The sequence below is a fragment of the Eublepharis macularius genome, chromosome 6 (genome assembly GCF_028583425.1).
Source record: "Eublepharis macularius isolate TG4126 chromosome 6, MPM_Emac_v1.0, whole genome shotgun sequence".
Lineage (NCBI taxonomy): Eukaryota > Metazoa > Chordata > Lepidosauria > Squamata > Eublepharidae > Eublepharis > Eublepharis macularius.
This window is the reverse complement of record NC_072795.1, coordinates 71,948,607-71,969,503: the sequence shown is the minus strand read 5'-3', so window position 1 is coordinate 71,969,503 and position 20,897 is coordinate 71,948,607. Positions and strand designations below refer to the sequence as shown.

The window sequence follows — 20,897 nt, the reverse complement described above, 5'->3', positions numbered from 1 at the left end:
TGCTGTCCACCTGAAGCCACTTAGTGGATTGAGTTTGACTTTGATGCTTGACTTTGACTATCTCTGACTGCCAAGCACCTTGAGACAACCTGCAGAAATCCTGAATGTCTGCTGTTTAAAAGCAGACAGATTGTGGAGGAATGGGCATGCCATTTCCTGATTTCACAGAGAAAGATTTCTTTGGAAAAAAAAACTATTAATCCCTGTAGCACTTTGGCAGGCTGTTGAAAAGGCTGTTGCCTCCTATTACCATCAGGTTGAGGAGTGGCTTCACTGCATTATGTAAAGGTGTCATACATCCCAAGAGAAGGGGGAGCAGTTGAATGAAAGGCTTCTGTATTATTAGGCTGACAGTTCATAGCAGTCTGGATTGAAATTGATGTGATCAGACCAGTCATGTCGTATCTGCTGATTGCCTAGATAGAAAGAATATTGGCTGACACCAAGGCTGGCACAAAGCATTCCGTTCAATCTGATTGTTCTGGCTGGGAGTGAGCTGAAAGCCATCCAGTGCGAGACTCCCAGTAGGATTGCTATGAATGATGAGCACTTAGGGATAAATGGAGAGAAAAGACAGATAGGAGGAAAATCCATAGATGAATTAAGAAGAGAGAGGTGACTAATCAGAGCCTATATGGGTGGGAAAAAAGCATAGTGGCAGATAAAAAACATACACACACAATCCCAGTTACAACAAACCTAGCTGTTGGTCAATGTTCTTGTTCCTCTAAAGACAAGCTGGGTTAACTGTTTAGCTAACTGGTATACCGACATAATGCTTGACTAACTGATATATCGATATAATGACACACAAACATAACATATATTTTAATATCTGAGATTTTTCATAATTACCTGCATGGCCACAACATGGCTGGCTGGTCTATAGTCCTTAGCATTTCAAACCATGGTGACAATTTCCTTCTGATAAGAGCTCGAGCACTATGGCAGATGTGTAAGTAGAGGACACTTCCATCCAAGCCTGGGGGGGGGAATGAAATACCCCTTTCCGTGCCACTGTGAAGTGGCAGGGAAAGGGGGATTTAAACCCTCCGATCAGCTGCTTGTCAGGGATCTCCCCGACAAGCAGCTGATTCAAGCCTGGGGAGGTGAAATGCCCCTTTCCTTGCTGCTCCAAAGAGGCAGGGAAAGGGGCATTTCAACCCTCTGATCAGCTGTCTGTAGGGGATCTACCCAGCAATCAGCTGATCCAAGCCTGCTGGAGTGAAATGCCCCTTTCCTTGCTGCTCCAAAGAGGCAGGGAAAGGGGCATTTCAACCCTCTGATCAGCTGTCTGTAGGGGATCTCCCCAGCAATCAGCTGATCCAAGCCTGCTGGAGTGAAATGCCCCTATCCCTGCTGCTGCAAAGAGACAGTGAAAGGGGCATTTAAACCTCTGGATCAGCTGATTGTTGGGGATCTCCCCAACAAGCAGCTGATCCAAGCCTGCGAGGGTGAAATGCCCCTTTCCCTGCTGCTGTGAAGCAGCGCCGAAAGGGGCATTTAAACCCCCACCCGTTCTGCTCCTTGTTGGGGAGAACTCCGACAAGCAGCTGAGCCAAGTCTGCGAGGGTGAAATGTCCCTTTCTGTGCCACTTTGCAGGAGCATGGAAAGGGGTATTTACATCCCACAAACCATGAACTGGTTTGCGAACTGGGGCAAGTTCGTGAAAGTTCATGGTTCATGGTTCGTGAAACAGGACAAACCATGAACCACATGGTTCATTTTTTCCTAGGTTCGTGCCCACCTCTACTCATGAGTTGTTGATTATGAAGCAAGGATTATTCACAGTTAAGATTTTCATGGCTTGATGTAAATTAGCAACTTTTATTGTGGTGTCCTCAGCCAACATGTTTCAGCTTCTAGAGTTTACATAACCACTACTAACTTTAAACATTTGGTTTCTGAAGCAGGGAGCTTTTACTCTTGAAAGCTTATACCCTGTTGGTCTCTAATGTGCCTCTAGACACAAATCCTAACTTTAAATGTTGTAATATATAATTTTTAGATTGTATAATGGGAATAGCACCCTATGGGAAGGTAATATATAGGATGGTCAGCAGTCTTGCACTATAGGGCTCTTACAACTGAACTGCTATTAAAACATTTGCTATAATTGATCTAGGTGCACTTTTTTCTATTTTATTTGTGGAATGTCATTAACGGATGAAAACAATGTGCCTTCTTAGCAAATCCCCTTTTATATTCCTAGAATTCTATTCATTAAAGCATCCCTTGCTTTCTTTTCTAACCAAATGTGCTGAAGAAAAAGCAAGACAAATGTCACGTAGTGCTAAGTCCCCTTTCATCCTTTTATTTCAAATACTGACTGTGAATACTGTAAAATTTTACTTCGATGTATCAGATGTTTTTCCCCTCAGTTCCATACTGCATAGGTATCTAATACAGCTTATGGAATCTCCAATTTCAATTTATATATATATATATATATATATATATATATATATATATATATATATATAAACAGTGTTTGAATGTGCTAAATTATTGTAAGTAATGTATGATACATTTACTCCTTATTTAGAATAAGCTTGGATCGGCTGCTGTCAGGGAGTCCTCTGACAAGCAGCTGATCCGGGGTTTTAAATGCTCCTTTTTGTGCTGCTTCGCAGCAGCAGGGAAAGGGATATTTCACCCCCACAGGCTTGGATCAGCTGCTTGTCAGGGAGATCCCTGACAAGCAGCTGATAGGGAGTTTAAATGCCCTGTTTCATGCCACTTGCAGTGGCACAGAAAGGGGTATTGGGCTTTCACACAAACCAAACGAACTGGTCTGCAGTTCGTGGACTGCTGGTTCATGAAGCACAAACTGGCCCATTTTGTGACAAACTTTAGTTCGTCTTGCAGTTTGTGTCCATCTCTAATTAATAACATCACCCACTGAGGGAGCATAGCACAGTCATCAAAATAACAGGAAGGAACGTTACAAATGGAGTTTGGGGGCAGACTGGGAAAGAAGAGGCTATAAAAGAAGAATCATCTGTCCCTCTCCTTTTAAACTTCCATCCTGATAGATATTTATACATTACTCAAAAGTTTATATATTTACTCAAACATTTACACTGTTACTCAAATTTACTCTAGTATGGCTTGCTTAGGGCCTAAATGTATATCAACATTAAGATTTAGAATTCAGATTCAGAATTCAGAAGTGTGACCCTTTAGATTCAGCATTTTTTAAAATGGAATTTCTGAATATTCAGAATTCCTTTATTGGGATGGAAAGCAGCCGTTTCCCACTAAAAACATGGCAATTTGTTTTTAAAATGTTTTCCCCAGAACATGAGCCTTTCCCAATACATCTGCCAACCCCAAAGAACTTAGAAAATGTAGCAGGAGCACAGAACATCTATCTATATCTATCTAACAAACCTCACTGTTCTCCAAGTATACTTCCCTGAAGTAAATATTAAATTTCTCCATTAATGTACAAACTAATTCATAAATCTACTAATCCCCAAACTTATTCCTAAGTATTAAGTAATTACACAAACAAAGAGGTAGAGATAGAAGCAAATATAGGATGAGATACTTTGAAAGGGAACCAGAGAAGATGGTTTCAACATTGTGGTATTCATTGATAGCAAATGTTCAGGGGACATTGCGGGGTATAAAGACATTCCGTAGTGCTTTCTGTTGTCTGTGCCTGTTTTCAGATTCCATTCTTGCAGCAAACATTAGTCACAGGCTTTGTTCTTACTGCAGCCCCTTCCCTTGGCAAAGTATGGCTACCTACAATACCATTCAGGGAACACTCAGCTGCCTGCCACCACCACCTTGGATGAATGTGTGTTCACTTTCATTTCCAGGCAGCTCAGCCTGCTTTATTTAGGAGCCCATTGGAATCCAAATATGCCAAATTATACTTATTAAACCACAGAGATCAGTTCCCCTGGAGAAAATGGCTGTTTTGGAGGGTGGAGTCTATAACATTATATCTAGCTATGGTTCCTCTCCTCTCCAAACTCTGCCCTCCCCAAGCTCTAGCCCCAAATCTTCAGGAATTTCCCAACCTAAAGTTGGCAAAACAGCAAATTATAAAGTTTAGATTTGGTAAAAAGAATTAGGGTTGACAGGTCCCCTTACCCTCCTGGCAGGGGTGGAAGGGACATTCTTGGTGGTCCTGTGCCTGCACAATGATGTTACTTCCAGGAAATGACATCATTGTGCAAGGTGGGAAGTGTGCACCCACTTTGCAGCCTGCTTATATAGGCCCCAAACAGGCCTGATTTGGCTCGTTTGGGGCCCAAATTGCCCACTGCAAAGAACAGGATTGCTCTGACGTCAGTTCCTCACCTTCCCCACCCCCCTCCGCTGGCCAGGTAAATGGTGGTGGGGAGCAAAAGGTGGGAGCGAGGGATCACCTGCTTTCACCAGGGGGATGTGAACCCTATTTTGAATACTTTGAATGCAGCAAATATTCCAAATATTACCAAATAGGCCCAAATGAATTCAACCAAGGCAAATAGTAAAACTAGTTAATATATCGAGGGATTTTTTTTTTGAAGTTCTCATCCTTTGTGTTTCATCATGAAAATTGCCGTTTGGATTTTTCTTCTCCTTGAAATGAATTGATCTTGTGATTTTTGAGTAACTGTGTTCTGTGTCCAGTTGTTTCCTATAAAGTATATAATTTTCTATCAGTAAAGATCATGACATATATAAATTGCACATAGAACATATTCAACTTACATACACAAAGCAAACAAAAATTCAAAACCAACAGTGAAAATCAAAGAGCCAAAGCCATCAAAAATGTAAAGAAATTTAAAACACATGAAATAGAGAACATTTGCTTATCTTTAAATGTAAACCTCTCCCTTTGTTTGCAACTACATAAAATGTGAATTTCAAAATGTACATACTCAGAATGTGCAATGGCAAAACTTAGAAGTACTCATTTTGTGTGGGCACCTCCTGAGGTTGGTTTTCCTTAAGTTTGTTTGAGCATCAAGAAATGCCCAGTGTAGGTCCAAACCTACTGCATCCACTTGTACATCTTGCATATCTGCTTAATAAAAGGCAATGCTAGAAGAGAGAATAAGGCCATATCTGCATCACAAAGTAGCTACCATTACAGTGTTTTAATAAAACTGTAATTTTCTCTTCCTAAGGAACTTTGGGAGCCTTAGTTTTGTAAAGGTTCTCTAACAGACAATTCTCAATCCTACACCAAACTAAAATACCAGTAATGTACACATAGTATTTTCATGTATAAACCCTAAATGACCTAGGATGAATCATTATTTGAAGAGAGACGAGGCCATGGATTTTGCATGAACAAATAACACATTTTTCTGCCTTTTAATTGACCTTCATATGCCTTTAAAAGCAGCTTGAAAGACAGAAAAGGAACTGCTAAATTTTTTCCACTCATTTGCATGCAAGGAAGCGCTTCCCTTATATTATTTCTGTATATTAGACTACTTTTAAAGGCAGAACATTATGGTCAGTGTTTAAGCAGGCAACACAGAAAACTCAAACTGCTTCACTAACATAACAGTATTGGTAGAAAAGAATAAGAGTCCAGTAGCACCTATAAGACTACAAAATTTGTGGTACGGTATGAACTTTTGTGAGTGCTTCTTCAGATACAGCTAGAATGTGAGTCCATCTGTCTTTATATCTTGGTGAGTGGATGCCAAATGACAAACGCCGGTGACTGACAATAGCAGACATGATTGGATAGGATGGGTGTGGAAAAATCAGCATTGGTAATGAGACAGGAAGCCTAGACAGTCTAAGACGGCTACCCATCTTGATCAATAACAGTTAAACAATAACAGTATCTGTTTAACTTCTTTGCATTTCTGATTCATCCTTTGGGAGAAAACACATAATGTATGTTTTAGGGTATCAAACTTGGATCAGAGATATCTTAGTTCAAATTCCCACACAGTCATTGATCTCATTGAGTGACCTTTGGTCAATTTCTCAACTAAACTTCCACCAAGGATAGTGATAAAAATAAAAGGGGAGGGGGGAAACATGGATACATCACGCTCTTTGGAGAAAAAATGCACCTTAAAAAATGTGTAAAGAGAGGAGAGATTCTGATCATAATTTTAAAACTTTTGTGTCTAGGAGAGATGATCAGAGTGTACAAGTTGGGGAGACCTCCAAGGACTTGTGGATGGCAGTTCATATTCCTATGTGTCCCCCTCCCCACACATTGGTAAAGTGTCCAGTAGCACCTTTAAGAATAACCAACTTTATTGTAGCATAAGCTTTCGAGAACCACTGTTCTCTTCATCAGATGCATGAAGAGTATGAAGTAACTGACCATATATATATATATAAGTAGTGAGGGAGAGAGGAGAGGGTGCGGGGTGTAAGGGTCATATAAATGTAAATCAGTTGCAAAAGTCATGAATTTTACCAATTCGTGAATTTTTACCAAGTCATGAATTTAACCAATTTGCAACTGCAGACTAACTACAGGCTAACTCCTCTGGATCCTCCCCACACAATATCATCTTTCCTCCTGATAGGCCCCACACCCAAGTCACTTGAGTAATTTCAATTTGTTTAAAAGCTGCCACTGTGCCTAGCCAACTTGTTTGAATGAATCACTTGAGTGGGTCATGTGCTGATTGCCACATTGCCTAGCCCTGCTGCTTAGCACTAGATATGGGCACGAACCGAAATACGAACCAAAATTAAGCACGAACCAGGCCAGTTCATGGTTTGCAAACCAGTGGTTCGTCAGATCCCATTTCTGACAAACCGCCACTAACTTTAGGCAGGTTCGTTTGGTTCATTTTTTAGTTTGTCACTGCAAACAGCCTGGTGCCAGTCAATCAGTTTCCTAGGCAACAGGGGATGGACTTCCTGCAGACCTTCTGCTGACACGGAAGTGAACTTCTACTGGCCCAGAAGTGATGATTTTCTGACCTGGATGTGACGTTTTCATGAACCAAACAAGCCGGTTCACGAACCAGGGGCAAGTTCGTGAAAGTTTGTGGTTCGTGAAATTTGACATGGTTCATTTTTTTCCCGGTTTGTGCCCATCTCTACTTAGCACTAAGTTGCCCCAATGAGTTGCATGGTGGCACTGCTGGGCCTGGACAAGTCATGTAAAGTGTGCAGTAGTAAGTTGCCTAGTGCTTGCCCTCAGGACTGGCCTCAGCAAGTTCTTCCTCCATCAGGGACACAACACAAAAGGTGGCAGGACCTTTTCTAGGTCTGTTTTGGCCTGCCGGTGCACCCTGCTTTCCCCCTCTCTTGTTTTATAGAAGCCAAGGCTTAAAGGGCTCATCAATATTGTTGCAGTTATCCAGCAGGTCCCTACTGTCACCAATCTCAGAATGTAGTATCACAACAGCTCAGAATGTAGTGTCAGAATGTAGTGTCAGAATGTAGTGTCACAACAGCTCAGAGGCATTAATTTAGGAAAGCTGCAGATATTTTTTCTATTGTCATAGGAGTTTTGACCCCCCTCCCCCTTTTGAATAAAGATTTCAGATTTTTGTACCAATGTAGAGAAAACCCCTTCGCCTGCCCCTGGCTTCATTGTGTGGATTCTTTTTAACCCACTCTCTAAAAAATATGATATAGAGTGGCTGTAGGTTGTTACCTCAGTACATTATACATAAGAAAGGCATAAAAGTGAATGCAATGGGGTGTCTGCATAGCTTTTCTCCTTAAACAAAACATAAAGTTAGCTTCTTACTACCTTCCTGACAAAATTGCATGGTTATGGACACCCTCCAAATACAAGTGAGGTCACCAGTAGAAGCCCACCAGACTTGGAGCTCTGGCTTCAAACCACAGCCTTTCTTTCAACTGCTTACCACATGTATTAAGAAAGGAGCCATCCTAATTCTGCTTCTTTTTATGTTCTCATCTTGAGCTAGTGGTTAACACTGGAAGTGGAAACTTTTTTTTTACTGCTAAAATAGTTTGCTGTTGGGTGCCAATTAGGCAATAACTGCTGAGAATAAAAAGACCCCGTGGGTGATATTTTGTCTCAGTTCTTGTACTCCCCTGCCAAGCAAGTAGTGTAGAGTGCAGGTACCAGAAACACCCTGCTGAAAGACAAAAGTCCCCTCCTTCCCTCCTCCTCATCCCACTGCAAAACCAAGGGTTGGCACAATGACAGATTATGTCTCCTGCTGCTGTAGATATTGTGCTATTGATTTTCAGGACATGGAAAAAGCCAAGCTTGTTTGACAAAGCAAAGTTGTTTTTCATGGTACTTCTTGAATCCCTTTCCGTTTTATTTTGAGCCAAACAAATTGTCCTTTTCAAATCTGTAAACTAGCTTTGTACATTTTCTGAAGGTCTTATACTTGTTATTCCTTTTGCCACTTTTAATTTGAATTGGAAATATAAAGGAACAACAAATTAGATGACTTTGCTTTTGCAGACACCATAGAAATATGTAACCCTCTCTCAAGAAAATTTTGGAACCCTTATTTAAATCTTCCTTTCTTCATTAAAAATTCCTCAAACCTTTGCTCAAACTAGAATCTCCAATTTTGCTTTAAAATTTGTTTCAGTAGTTTGGTGTAGTGGTTAAGAGCCTGCGACTCTAATCTGGAGAGCCAGGTTTGATTCCCCACTCCTCCACGTGAAGCCAGCTGGGTGACCTTGGGCTAGTCACAGCTCTCTGGAGCTCTCTCAGCCCCACCCACCTCACAGGGTGTTTTGTTGTGGGGATAATGACATACTTTGTAAACTGCTCTGAGTGGGCATTAAGTTGTCCTGAAGGGCAGTATATAAATCAAATATTATTATTATTATTATTATTACTTCAAGATGGGTAAATTAATTACCACTGATCAATTTTTATGTATTATGGCTGAGAGTTTTGCCATCAAGAAGCTACTGCTAATCCATTACACTAGTTTAGATTTTCCAGTGTTTCACAGCAATGTTTCCATACACTTTGAATCCACAGCAATGTTTTATTTCACTCCCTGAACCAGCACTAGCCTACGGCTAATAAGGGTTCCTTTGATGCATTTTCCACCTTAGAGTCTGCTGTGTATACAGACTGTGCACCATATCCCCAAGCTTGATTTGACAGGTAACAATGCACATACAATCTGCATCAAATTGATCTATTTTTCAGCCATGTCAATTTTTCCTAGGTAGCAGGGATAAAGGGAATGTTCTTGGCTAACAAGAAGATTGACAACGAAGTGAAAACTTTCATCACATACAATAAAGGACGAGACTGGCACTTGCTGCAGGCCCCGGACACAGATCTGAGAGGAAACCCAGTTCACTGCCTCCTTGTAAGTGATGGTTTGTGGGAAAGGGAGAGAAACTTTTTTTTCTGTAACAGCACAGTGTCATTACTTATTAAAAATACATGTATCTTGCAACAGAGGTTTTTCATAAGGAATGTACTATGTGAAAACTTCATTATGAGAGTATCTAGCAGCCCAGTTGTTTGGCTTTCAAGAGGAAAAGTGAATGTGTTGGTGAACCTTTTTCCTGATGCAACCATTTTTGCCTTTGGCTTGAAAGCTGGATTTTGTGCCATTATGAAACAGAACACTAGGTGGGGAGAATGAGCTATTTGTGGAGGCAAATGAGAGACACATATTTGCAATGCACTAACATCTTGGGGGGTTTACTCTGGAGGAGGGAACAAATGCTGTAACTAGAATAAATTATTCCATTTAGGAAAATCTGTGGAAACTCAAGAAACATATGCCAAAATTTGGAGATGCCCATCTGACTATCTTGAGTTTCTTTAGAAATGATTTGTAGGACTTCTGATTAATAGATTAATAAATATACACCCAAATATACACTAAGGGTTTCTCTCCATATGCACTAATACATTTTCTGTTCACTGCAGTTTTGCATGCACACTTCACACTCTTCATGAATCACCTGGACTTCTCTCATTCTGTTGGTTTCCTCTTGTCAAACCTAACTGTTGATGACTCTGTCTAATAATTTCCTTTACATGATTAGTTTAAGATGTCTTTCCCCAGCTCCACAAAAGAAGTAAAGATGTCCTTGGATTCTATCAGTAGGAAGATGCTTCATAAGAGTGATGGGAATGTGACCCATGAAGTCTGATTTTAGCTTGATAGAATGTTTTCCTTCACCATCTCCTCCCTCCATCAGCAAATGAATGGCAGCCTATTGCAGGGTAGTTGAGTTTTTGTCCTCTCCTCCCATGCTTGACACCAGTACAGCTCAGGGTAAGGTTTATATAGAGAGGGGGTTATTGGTTGCTGAATGGAAGGTTATGGCTGCTGCAGTGTCTGAAGTGAATCATTTTAGCCTTTGAGATTTCAGTCCACCCAGCCAGCAGTGTAGGCTGGGGGCCGCCTTTTGCCTCCCCGCAGGAAGAAGAGCTGACAGACAACTTCTCAGCCAATTGGGGATTAAGGAGGGGGAGAACCAAGAGGTGGCTCTGCCCCTGCTCCCCTGCAGTTGCCTTGAGCTCAGCCTACCCACCCACCCTGCAGTAGTACAGGCTTAGCCGGTTGTTGTTTACCAGGGCCAGGTAAGAATTTTTTCTCCTTTCTCCATTTTGACTTCGGAGAAGGACGTTTTTTGCCTATCTTGCACTTCTTGCATGGGTTGTGGTAATTGGCTTATGGTGGAGCTGTAATTGGATGTCCCCTGGCAGGATTAGGAGGGGGAGAAATGAGCAGGCTGGTGAGCACCCTTGGCACATCCCCATTTGAGGGGGGAATTGGGGTCTGTCAGGATCACTGGTACTGCTTGACGGCTGCCAGCTGAGAGGGCAGACTGCCATGTGGATCCCCTAGACAAGTACAGCCCTCCTGGTATACGGCGAGGTGCTATAGGCTTGGAGTGGGGAACCATTTGCCTGGCTGGCCAGGTCCCAGCCATGTGTGTGGATGGCTCACACCTGTGGCAACGGGGCTCACCCAGACAGGTCAGGGCAGAGGTCCAGGGTGACCCCAGGGCCTGACCTGTACCACTAGTTAGGCCCTTGCCATGTACATATGTTCAGTGATACGTTGTTGCCAAATAAATATGGCCCATTAGTTCCCAGCACTTGTGTCTGTCTCTTCTTTCCATCTGGGGTGGCAATATTGAAAAGGAGATACAATATCTAACAATACCAAGGCTTCACGAACCATTGTGTTTGAAAACTGAACTTTGAATATAAATGATGAGCACTTAGCACAATGTCGGTTGTAAATATATTGTAAATAATAACACAGATATTAGAAGATGAACAAACCTTTTGTAAAATACATGTCAGCTTTCTACCTTGTAACCTCTCCTCCTAACACCTTTTCTCATCTTAATGTTTCCTGACTAGTCTGAGAAACTATACGTCTTCTCTGTGCCTCCACTTGTGGGTCACCATAGATATTTATGAGGGAGAACATGGCCTTTGACTTCTTCATATTTCTATTACTTGTCACCATCCCACTTTTATAAAAGTGACTTGATGGGTTGTATGTATAAGTATGTATAAGTGATTCCCTGATGTCCTCCTGCCTTTGCCTTTCCCCAGTGCATGCACACGCGCGCGCGCGCGCGCGCGCGCACACACACAAGTCATCAAGCTAGATGGGCAGAGGTAAAAGGTGGTTGAAGGTAATGGAGACAGAGGAATGAATTCTTCAGAGATGAAAACATCAGAGTGAAAAAGTAGAGCAAATGTGCACCATTTGCATTGTACCAAATCCAACCTAATTGGGGGGAGACAAGATGGAGAATACCTTGAACTTTTGCTCCATCAGACAGACAGACAGAGATGGGATTGCAGAGCTAGGCCACTTACATCAATTAGCTAGCAATATAAATATGCTAGAGGATATTCCCTGGCCAATCCTTTAGAACAAATAATACTGTCAAGTCATAGAAGCTTCTTTACCCAATTTGCAGCTGCAGTTTTGTTTGCTTCCTTCATTCCCAGTTGGGCTGCTACAGAATATGACCCTTCCATGTCTGTCAGTTGCAGTTACTGTGTTTGGTTCATTGCTCTTGTCTGCTGACATTGCCATCCATACCATTCTGTACTTCCTCCTCTTTCATCATCTCAGCAAGAGTTCACATCCCACCTCTCAGCACTGACATCCCACTCACCTTTTTTGTGGCAGTATTGCATGCCATCTTTTAGGGCTGACAGGCTATCCCCAATGGTGTAAATGTTGGAGAACAGTCTTACTCCCAGGGCTCACTTTGGATTGATGAGGCAGGTGAATGGATTATCTCATACCAAGTTTATTGGCATTTAACAATAATCAGCTCACCAGCAGTTACAGGTATTTATTTGCCAAGGACATAGCAGGTTGGAAAGTATCCTTGGGAGGCTTTTCCATATGTATCTGCAGAGATTGTTGAGGGATTATGGTAGCATTTGGAGAGAGTTTCACCCCAGGGCTTGAGTGGAAAGAGAAAATGTCCTTGTTTTATTATTTACTTTGAGTGCCCTCCTGTACTTCCTGCCTTCAGCATCTACACAAACAGATGTTACAGACAGAATTCAGTTATTTACAACTCCTGTGTGCTGTTGTATTACAAGAGAAACATCACTGTTCCCAGCTCTCTTTTTTATCAACAGCCTTACAAAAAGGGAAGACATTCCTATATCTGAGGAATAATCTCAAGAACACTTCAACTATAAACTATACTTTGTTAAAGAGTGGTTCTAGACTTCTATAAATTTAAGTTACAGTATTACTGTGATATACAGACTAAATACCTCTTTTGGTCTTATTCATGTGTATCTCTTAAACATCAGTATTCAATACTAGTAAAGTCAAAGAAAGTTTTGCTAATGGGACTTGGATTTTCCCTTAATCCACCAATGAGCTAGAGAAACATGGAAGTTAATTTTCACATAGGAGCTCTAGGAAGATAAAAAATGGTATTCTGCATGCTTAGCATACAGAATTACATTCACAGAGGCTTCTTTAAAAAGCAGTACATGTGTCTATCAGACAGGAGCAGCAGTGTGATTTAGTCCCTGTTGCCTCTTCTTCAGAAACAACTGGTTGGCAATTTATTGCTTGCTGTATGTGCATATAGTTGGATTAGGAATTCAGACTGCAGTTTTCCACTCAGTTGTGCTTAAATTCTTTTGATTTTTATTAGCCTTCAAAAACAGATGTTTCATCTATTGGTAAGAACTGTCACCTGGGTCACTGTAGATGATTCCAGCAGTCACAACCAGAAGTTCCAAGGAAATTCACAAGCAGAGCATGAAGACCCTCTCTCTGGCTTGTTGTAAGATCTGATACTCAGAGTTACATTGCCTCTAAATGTGCAATTCCATTTCCAGCCATCTTCCTATGTAGATAACAAGGTTATGTTTGAAGCACAACAAGAGTCATAAGTGATATACAGGATAGAAGATGGGCTCTGTTTATTGTTATAGATATTAACACAAACTGTCAGATGTGCAAGCACTTCTGTGTTGCAAATAATCTTTTAAATTATATAGTTTGTCTATTGCTGCTGGCTACTCCTTTTGTTTTGTTTAGTTGCCATTGGTATACTTGTCACTCAGTAAATTGTTGTTTCAGTAGATAACTGTGTTGGTCCATAACAAAATCCAGACCTGAAAGCCACATAACACCATGTAATAAAAGATACTTTATAGGATAATAATGTCAATATAGGTATGAAGAAAGACTTCCTTCTATAGTATGCTCCTAAATGATGTGTTATTCCTTTCCAGCCCTATTGCTCCCTACATCTTCACCTGAAGGTTTCAGAGAACCCATACACTTCTGGAAACATTGCTAGCCGAGATACTGCACCAGGCATCATTGTGGCCTCTGGTATGAAATGTTCAAATGCCATATAAAGACATGTATAATTTTCTAACACTTTTAAAATTATGCATAAGAATAGAAACCTGGAGTCTGTGGTTATTTAGATAAATTGGCTTTTTCATACTTTTACATTAATTGTTTAGACCTATAAAAGCAGAATGCATTCCCGCCTTTGGACTGAACTCCCCTTTTCCTGTTTCTTAAGATGCCATTTCATTTGATGATGCTGTCTATCTTTTCAGGTAACATTGGTACTGAGTTGTCAGACAATGATATCAGCATGTTTGTTTCATCTGATGCTGGCAACACTTGGAGACAAGTGAGTAGCTAATGGCATTTTAAATGGCTAGCCGTTGACAAGCTAATATGAACTCCCTGTTCAGATGAGCAAAGCTGATGTTGCAGAGAATAGGGAGAGAGGGGGTCTTGCAGATATGAGCCTGGGCCATGAAGGGCTTTGTATGTAATAGCTAGTACCTTGAATTGAGCCAATGGAGTGATTGCAAAATAGCTAAGTCTTAGTTGTATGTTAAGCAGAACTGAATATTTAACTTTCATTGAATATAAATCAGATTCTATCTTTATGTTCATTAGAAAATTTAATTCGGTGAAAAATTCTTACCTAAGTCCAAATAACTTAATCAAACATATAACAAAACTCGTGTTAGATCAAGAGGAGTGTTATTATAGAAGTCCATAACATCAAACATCGTTGTTGGAGTCTCTGATGTCCAAAACAAATGTTTGGAGAACATACTAGGTAGTGCTAAGGATCTTGCTGGCTCCCATGGCCCTACCAATGGGTAAGCAGAATAAGAACAATAATTAATATATGGTTAGTATGTATATATGTATGCTTCCATTAATGGTTTTATTGTTTGTCATGTTGCTGAAAACTTGCCACAAAGGGCCATTAGTATCATTATAACTAAGGGTGTGCAATTCGGTAATCAGATTACCGAAAAAAACCCGAAATACCTGTTTCGGTTTGTTTTGGTAATACCGAAACATTTCGGTAATACCAAAACAGTGATTACCGAAACATTTCGGTATGTTTCGGTAATCGTTTTGGTATTTTGCCTTGTTTCAGTAATGCATTTCGATGGGAAAAAGCCTCCCTAGGCTTCCCTGAAGCCTGGGGGAGGCATTTTCCCACCGAATCAAGCCAAACTTGGTGAGGACCTTCCTCTAACTTCTCTCTAACAACTCCCCCAGTTTCAGACAGATTGAACTTTGGGAGACCATGTTATGGCCCCCCAAACCAGGCCCCCTAACCTCGCCTAAAAAGGGAAAGGTTTTCGCTTGCTGCTGCTAATCTCCTATTTTGTGCTTGCTGCTGCTGATCTTCATTATTTCCTATGGGGAAAAAATGAAGAGGCAGGCTTGTCTTGCCAGGGGTGGCGTTTTGCATGCAAAATGCCCCCAACCCTCAGGGGCCCTTCTCCCACCTTTCCTCCCACCCCCCACCAAGGCTCAGCCTGCTCCCACGTGGGGGGCCTCCCAAAGTAGGTGCTCTCCCCCCTCCCTTTCTCCACTATTTCCAGCTGGGAAATAACAGAGGCTTGTCTTGCCAGGGGTGGCATTTTGCATGCAAAATTCCCCCAACCCTCAGGGGCCCTTCTCCCACCTTTCCTCCCACCCCCCACCAAGGCTCAGCCAGCTCCCACTTGTGGGAGTCATTTCATGGCCTCCCAAAGTAGGTGCTCTCAGCCCCCAAAGTCCACCCCCTACAGCCCCACACATACCCAATTCCCCCCAGCTGCCACACACAGACCCAAATCCCCACAGTAGCCCCTCACAGACCCAAATCCACCCCCAGTAGCCCCACACTCATAACCTCAGTAACAGGCTGGCCAGCCCTCCCCCTTTGTTCCCTATGCTGGGAACTTCTAAACTCTCTTTCCGAGGGCAATTCTGCACAGCCCAGGGGTGCCACAATGGTGGGCACACTTCTGAGTGCCAGCTTGTCCCTGTGAAAGAGCACCTGAACCACAGACACCCTCCCTCAATTTCCCCCACCACCTACAGAGATGGCCCCATTGTTCCCTATGATGGGAACCAACTGCACAACAAAGAATAAAACACGAACAACACAAAATAAAGTTTTTAAAAAATTATTTTCTCACTTTCAAAGTACAAGTAGGCAAAGCATTATGACACATTACACCAGCAGTCCCCCACACAGAAAAATAACACAACTCACTTAACATCAGAGAATCACAAAAACACAATTCCTGTCAAAAACATTTTATTTCTTGAACAACTTTAGGTTACACAGCAGGGGGGCATACCAAAGGGCATGGCAGCAGTATCTTACACAAAAATAACACAACTCACTTCACATTAAAGAATAACCCCAAAAAATTGCTGTCAAAAGCACTTTATTTCTTTAACTGCTTTAGGTTACACAGTAGGAAGGCACAACAGGGCGTAAAAGCAGTCTACTACACAAAAATAACACAACTCACTTCTCATCAGAGAATCACCCAAACACAATTGCTGTCAAAAACGGTGAAGTGGGTTGTATTATTCGGTAATGAAATGCATTACTGAAACAAGCCGAAATACTGAAACGATTACTGAATCGCAAATACCAAAACGGCTTGCCATTTCAGTATTAGCGATTACCAAAACGGTTTCTTGTTTCGGTAATAACCGAAACAAGAATACCGAAACGGTGTGCCTTTGCACACCCTAATTTTAACTGACTGATCTAGAGGATATCGTTTTGCTTCTATAATGCACTCTCTAGTTGGCTTGTATGCTTGATGATGCATTTTACAAATAACATTTAGCAATTAACTTTTAGGTGTTCTACAAATAATGAAAATGTCAACTACATTTTGAATAAGATGTCAGTGTGAAAAAGATAACTGTTAAGAAAGGGCATTTAATAGTCAATACAACCAGAAAAAGACCACAAAAACTAGGGTTGCCAGCCTTCAGGCAGGTCCTGGAGATCTCCCCAAATTATAACATATCCAGACTACAGAAACCGGTTCCCCTGGAAAAAATGGCTGCTTTGAAGACTTTATGGCTTATACTCCACTGAGGTTCCTAAAGACCACCTTCTCCAGATTCAATCCTTAAATCTCCAAGAATTTCTCCACCCAGAGCTGGCAATCCTAATTAAAGCTAAATTAAAAGTTTCTGCCAGCAACCATTTTCTGTTCAAGATTTCAGTCCCATTTTGTAAGCGCTAAGGCTGAAAATCATATATTTTCCCAAGATATAACTAGTATTTCAGCACAGGTCAGCCTACCTTTTGTCTAATACTGTTCTAAATGTTGTCATTACCTATATAAGATCACTTTTAAAAAATGCTGTCATATTATTATCCTTAGTAATGGTCTACAGGAGGGACTACATCAGAGTTTAAAGCAATCCTTACCTTTATTCTATTGTCTTCTGTTTCACTTGTTGATCCTTGGCCTTCTTTTTACTACTTTATGAGAACAGGATAATGTCATTCATTATTTACATGCCATTAGTTATGGTGACATTTTCTCATTAACTTATAATGAAAGTTATACTAGACTCACTCCAGAAAATCTCCAGAAAACATTGAATATTCTAGTCCCATTCCAAGGCATATGTCAAATTACTGCAAATATAACGAAGATGCTACATAAATATAAAAATAAAAGCCTTGATATATTATAAATAGTGTTAAGTAGTACAATGTCTACCTATCCCAGTTCCAAAACACTTGGATTTTGTATTCAAGTGTAACACATTCATAGATATTTTTCCAGTGGCTGGGATCCAGCACAGAGTGAATCAACTCACCTGTTACTTGATTAAATTCCTCTTCTCATAATCATCCAAATGCCCCTAAAATATTGTTCCTGGGATCCCTGGTTCCCTGGAACAATGCTTATTTGGAGACATTTCATGTTGCAGTGGGACAGAGGAAGTAAGAATGTTATGCTCTGTATCTGGAAATATTTTTGCCTAAAGAAACCTGCACTGGATCTAAAACATTGCATTTAATTGCCCCTAAATATCATCTGCACCCCAAAAAGTGCACCATTTCTGGAATACATTGTCTGTATTTAAATGATATAATACACTGTGGAAGGTTAGTTTAAACCACATTTTCCTGGTCTACCAAGTTCTTGGTCTACCAGATGTACATACATAGCCCACAATTTCCTCATAAATCCCATTTAGCCTGCAGCTTACCTCCTCTCCCGTCTTTAAGCAGAGTACCTAGATTCTATTCAAAGCTTCTCTTTCTTGTCAGGCATCTGGTAAAAGTTCATATGTAGCCTGACTGCTAATGCAATAAATGTGAAAAACAAGGATAGGGAGATGTCTACGTCAAGCTAAGCTTCCTCCTGTTAAACATTTCAATCTTCTTCCTGCTGTTCCATTATCCAGTGGCTTCTCTGAATTCCCCAACTTTTAAATTCTGGGACAAATATAAACATTTTACTGTCCTCTCCTCTTTTCTTTCTGGGATGAATTCACACATAGATACTGTGCTATGGTTGTGCCTCCTAGATTTTTCTGTGTGAAGAAGACAATCAAGTGATTGATGATGATGGTGCAGCAAAAGCACACTATAGAAAAGATATGTGCATCCAGCTTTGCTGTTTGTCATCCACCCTTTGCTTAGTTTTATTGGTTTATCTGTGAGACACCTTGAGAAAGTTTTGGAGAAGTGGCATACAACTAGAATGAATGGCAAACAAACAAACAAACAAACAGAAATATGAAGAAGCATCAAGCAAACCCAAGTTGGCCTGTGCCACTTCCTCATTTTCTTCACATCTGCCTTCTTCATTTCTGGCCCATGACATTGACACAAACAAGAGTTTAATAATTAAGTATGATAAGAAGTAACAGTGAGTTAAATGCACAGATATTTACTCCACTAAAAAACTAACACAGATGTCAAATAGTTTGAGAGTCTTCTGCAGTTATTGGTTTATTGCAGCTTTTAAAAAATCTGCTATTCTTAACAGTTAACATTCATAGGGAAAATGAAGCTTCGGTTCATTTCACACAAACTAGAAATGATGATTTCCAAGCAAATGTTTTCCCCACCCCACCCTTATTTTTCTGTCTGTTAATTGCATATCCATTACATTGAGTACAAGTATTTAATGAGCTTTGGCAATCAGATAATAAGATGGACAGCACGATGTGTGGTTGTTTCAGAGAAGTAAATATGTTTTTAGTAAGTGGTTGGCATTTAATTAACAGATGTTTACTATCCACATAAAGTGGAATCAAGTATACACATAAGTGAAATTAACAAAGCAAGAAGCACGTATAAGGCTAATGGATATATTGCCTTCTATACATAAAATACTGAGGGTCACTGCTTTAATTAAATAATTAAATTCAAGGTTGATAATTAAAAACATCTATGACTGTGTACTGCAAAAAATAGTAACCCTTCTGAAAGTATTATCTGTTGTGGTCAAAGCACACAGAAAAGAGTAGATTCTAGTTCTCTAACATTCCTACAAACAAACATTACTGAGACTAGCATTAAGAATGTGCTTCCATTACTATTCAGATTGAGAGGAGGTAGAGGAACCCACCCAAAGGGCCATTTTTCCCATTTATGTAGGCTACAAAAAGGATGGAGAATACCAACAAATGGAAAAATTCTATCCATCCATCCATTTTATTCTTCCTTCCCCTCTCTTCTTTCTGCCTCTTCCCTCAAAAACTTCTACTTTGCTAGTTCTACATAGGCTTGATTTGTGTAGTCTCATCCCATTTTCTTTAAAAAAGAAAGAAGCCACATGCGCTGGGTTTCTACATAATCCAAATTCATCCAGAAGGCCTGTCTCTGTTATTTGCATAGTAGAGAAAAGGGGTTCATACTACTTCTCCAAACCCTGTTTCAGCACATCCTCCTTTAAAGGTATAAAACATGATAAAAGAAGAAGCAGCCAAAGAAGATCAAACATTTTGTTAATTTGTGTTTTGTAGTGTTGTTTCTGCCTCGTTTTATTTCCCTTGAGGGTAATGGAATGGAGCCATTTCATGTGTTGCATTTTTCCTGTACAGCCAGCACTTCCATGTATGAAAAGTCATGTACGTTGTATGTATATAATGAAGAATGCATACATTTTATTTTGTGCTCATTCTTGGATTGGAAAGCCACAGCTAAGTATAGATGATAAAAGTAGATTGAATGATGCATTGATTTACTAGACCCACTTTTTCACTAAAGTGATTTGATCTGGTGAATACCACACATTTAAATATTCCCATTTGTAGGGGAAGAGAGGCAGAATGTTAGATCTCTGGATATATATTTTTTTCTCATGCATGTTTACTAGTTTCACAGAATGGACAGGTAGTGAAAGATAATGTCTTTAATATTTGAAACAGCAATTCCAGGAAATTAATATTTTTCCGTGTTTGTTCAGCTTGTATCTGCAAACTGAAGTTCGTTGCCTTTGGTAAGCATCCATAATCAATGAAATGAGGCTACGATGATTCTTCTATCCAAGAATATTCTTGCTGGGTGGGATAGTGTGACACATTTTAGATGACAATAGAAGTTTGATGACAAGATTAGTTTTTGCTTTACCTCTCTCTTGCAAAATAAACCTGTTCCAACTGATTACAGAACTGTGACTCACATTAATAAGCCTTGTGTCTTTCTGTGTTTTTCCAGATCTTTGAAGAGGAACACAGTGTTCTTTATCTGGATCAAGGTGGGGTTTTGGTTGCCATGAAACATACATCTCTGCCTATCAGACATCTCTGGTAATTACTGTGACTTCTCTGATCACATTAGTTATGGAGTCCATCATATATTACACGCTAGTAGCAGTTACCCATGACGGAATATTTTTAACTAAATGCCAGGATATGCCAATTAAGAAACTTACATGCTTTTTCTCTGGATCATACTAAAGCTTCATATTTTGCATATAAGATGCATAAAAAATGGAAGACTTTAGTGGCCATACTGACATTTGCATTAAAATTAACTGAACTACTGCACTTTTCACTCTGCCTAGGAATGTGGACAGTTGAATCAAATGTTAATTTACATTGGTTCCATTGGGATCATTCCATGTTGGTTATGCTTTCATTTTGACAATCAATTTCCAAATTTGTTCTAATCACAAAAATAGTCATATCTACACAGCACAAGCTACATATTT

At 40.3% G+C, this 20,897-nt stretch overlaps 1 protein-coding gene across 1 annotated transcript in view; it reads left to right on the top strand.

Annotated features, from left to right (window-relative positions):
• The window catches only part of SORCS1 (sortilin related VPS10 domain containing receptor 1), a 699,625-nt gene that overhangs the window by 569,591 nt on the left and 109,137 nt on the right, over positions 1-20,897 (top strand). The window contains exons 10-13 of the mRNA XM_054983089.1: positions 9,118-9,264; positions 13,659-13,761; positions 13,998-14,074; positions 20,402-20,493. Of these exons, the coding sequence (XP_054839064.1) occupies positions 9,118-9,264; positions 13,659-13,761; positions 13,998-14,074; positions 20,402-20,493 (419 nt within the window). The remainder of the gene's footprint in view (positions 1-9,117; positions 9,265-13,658; positions 13,762-13,997; positions 14,075-20,401; positions 20,494-20,897) is intronic.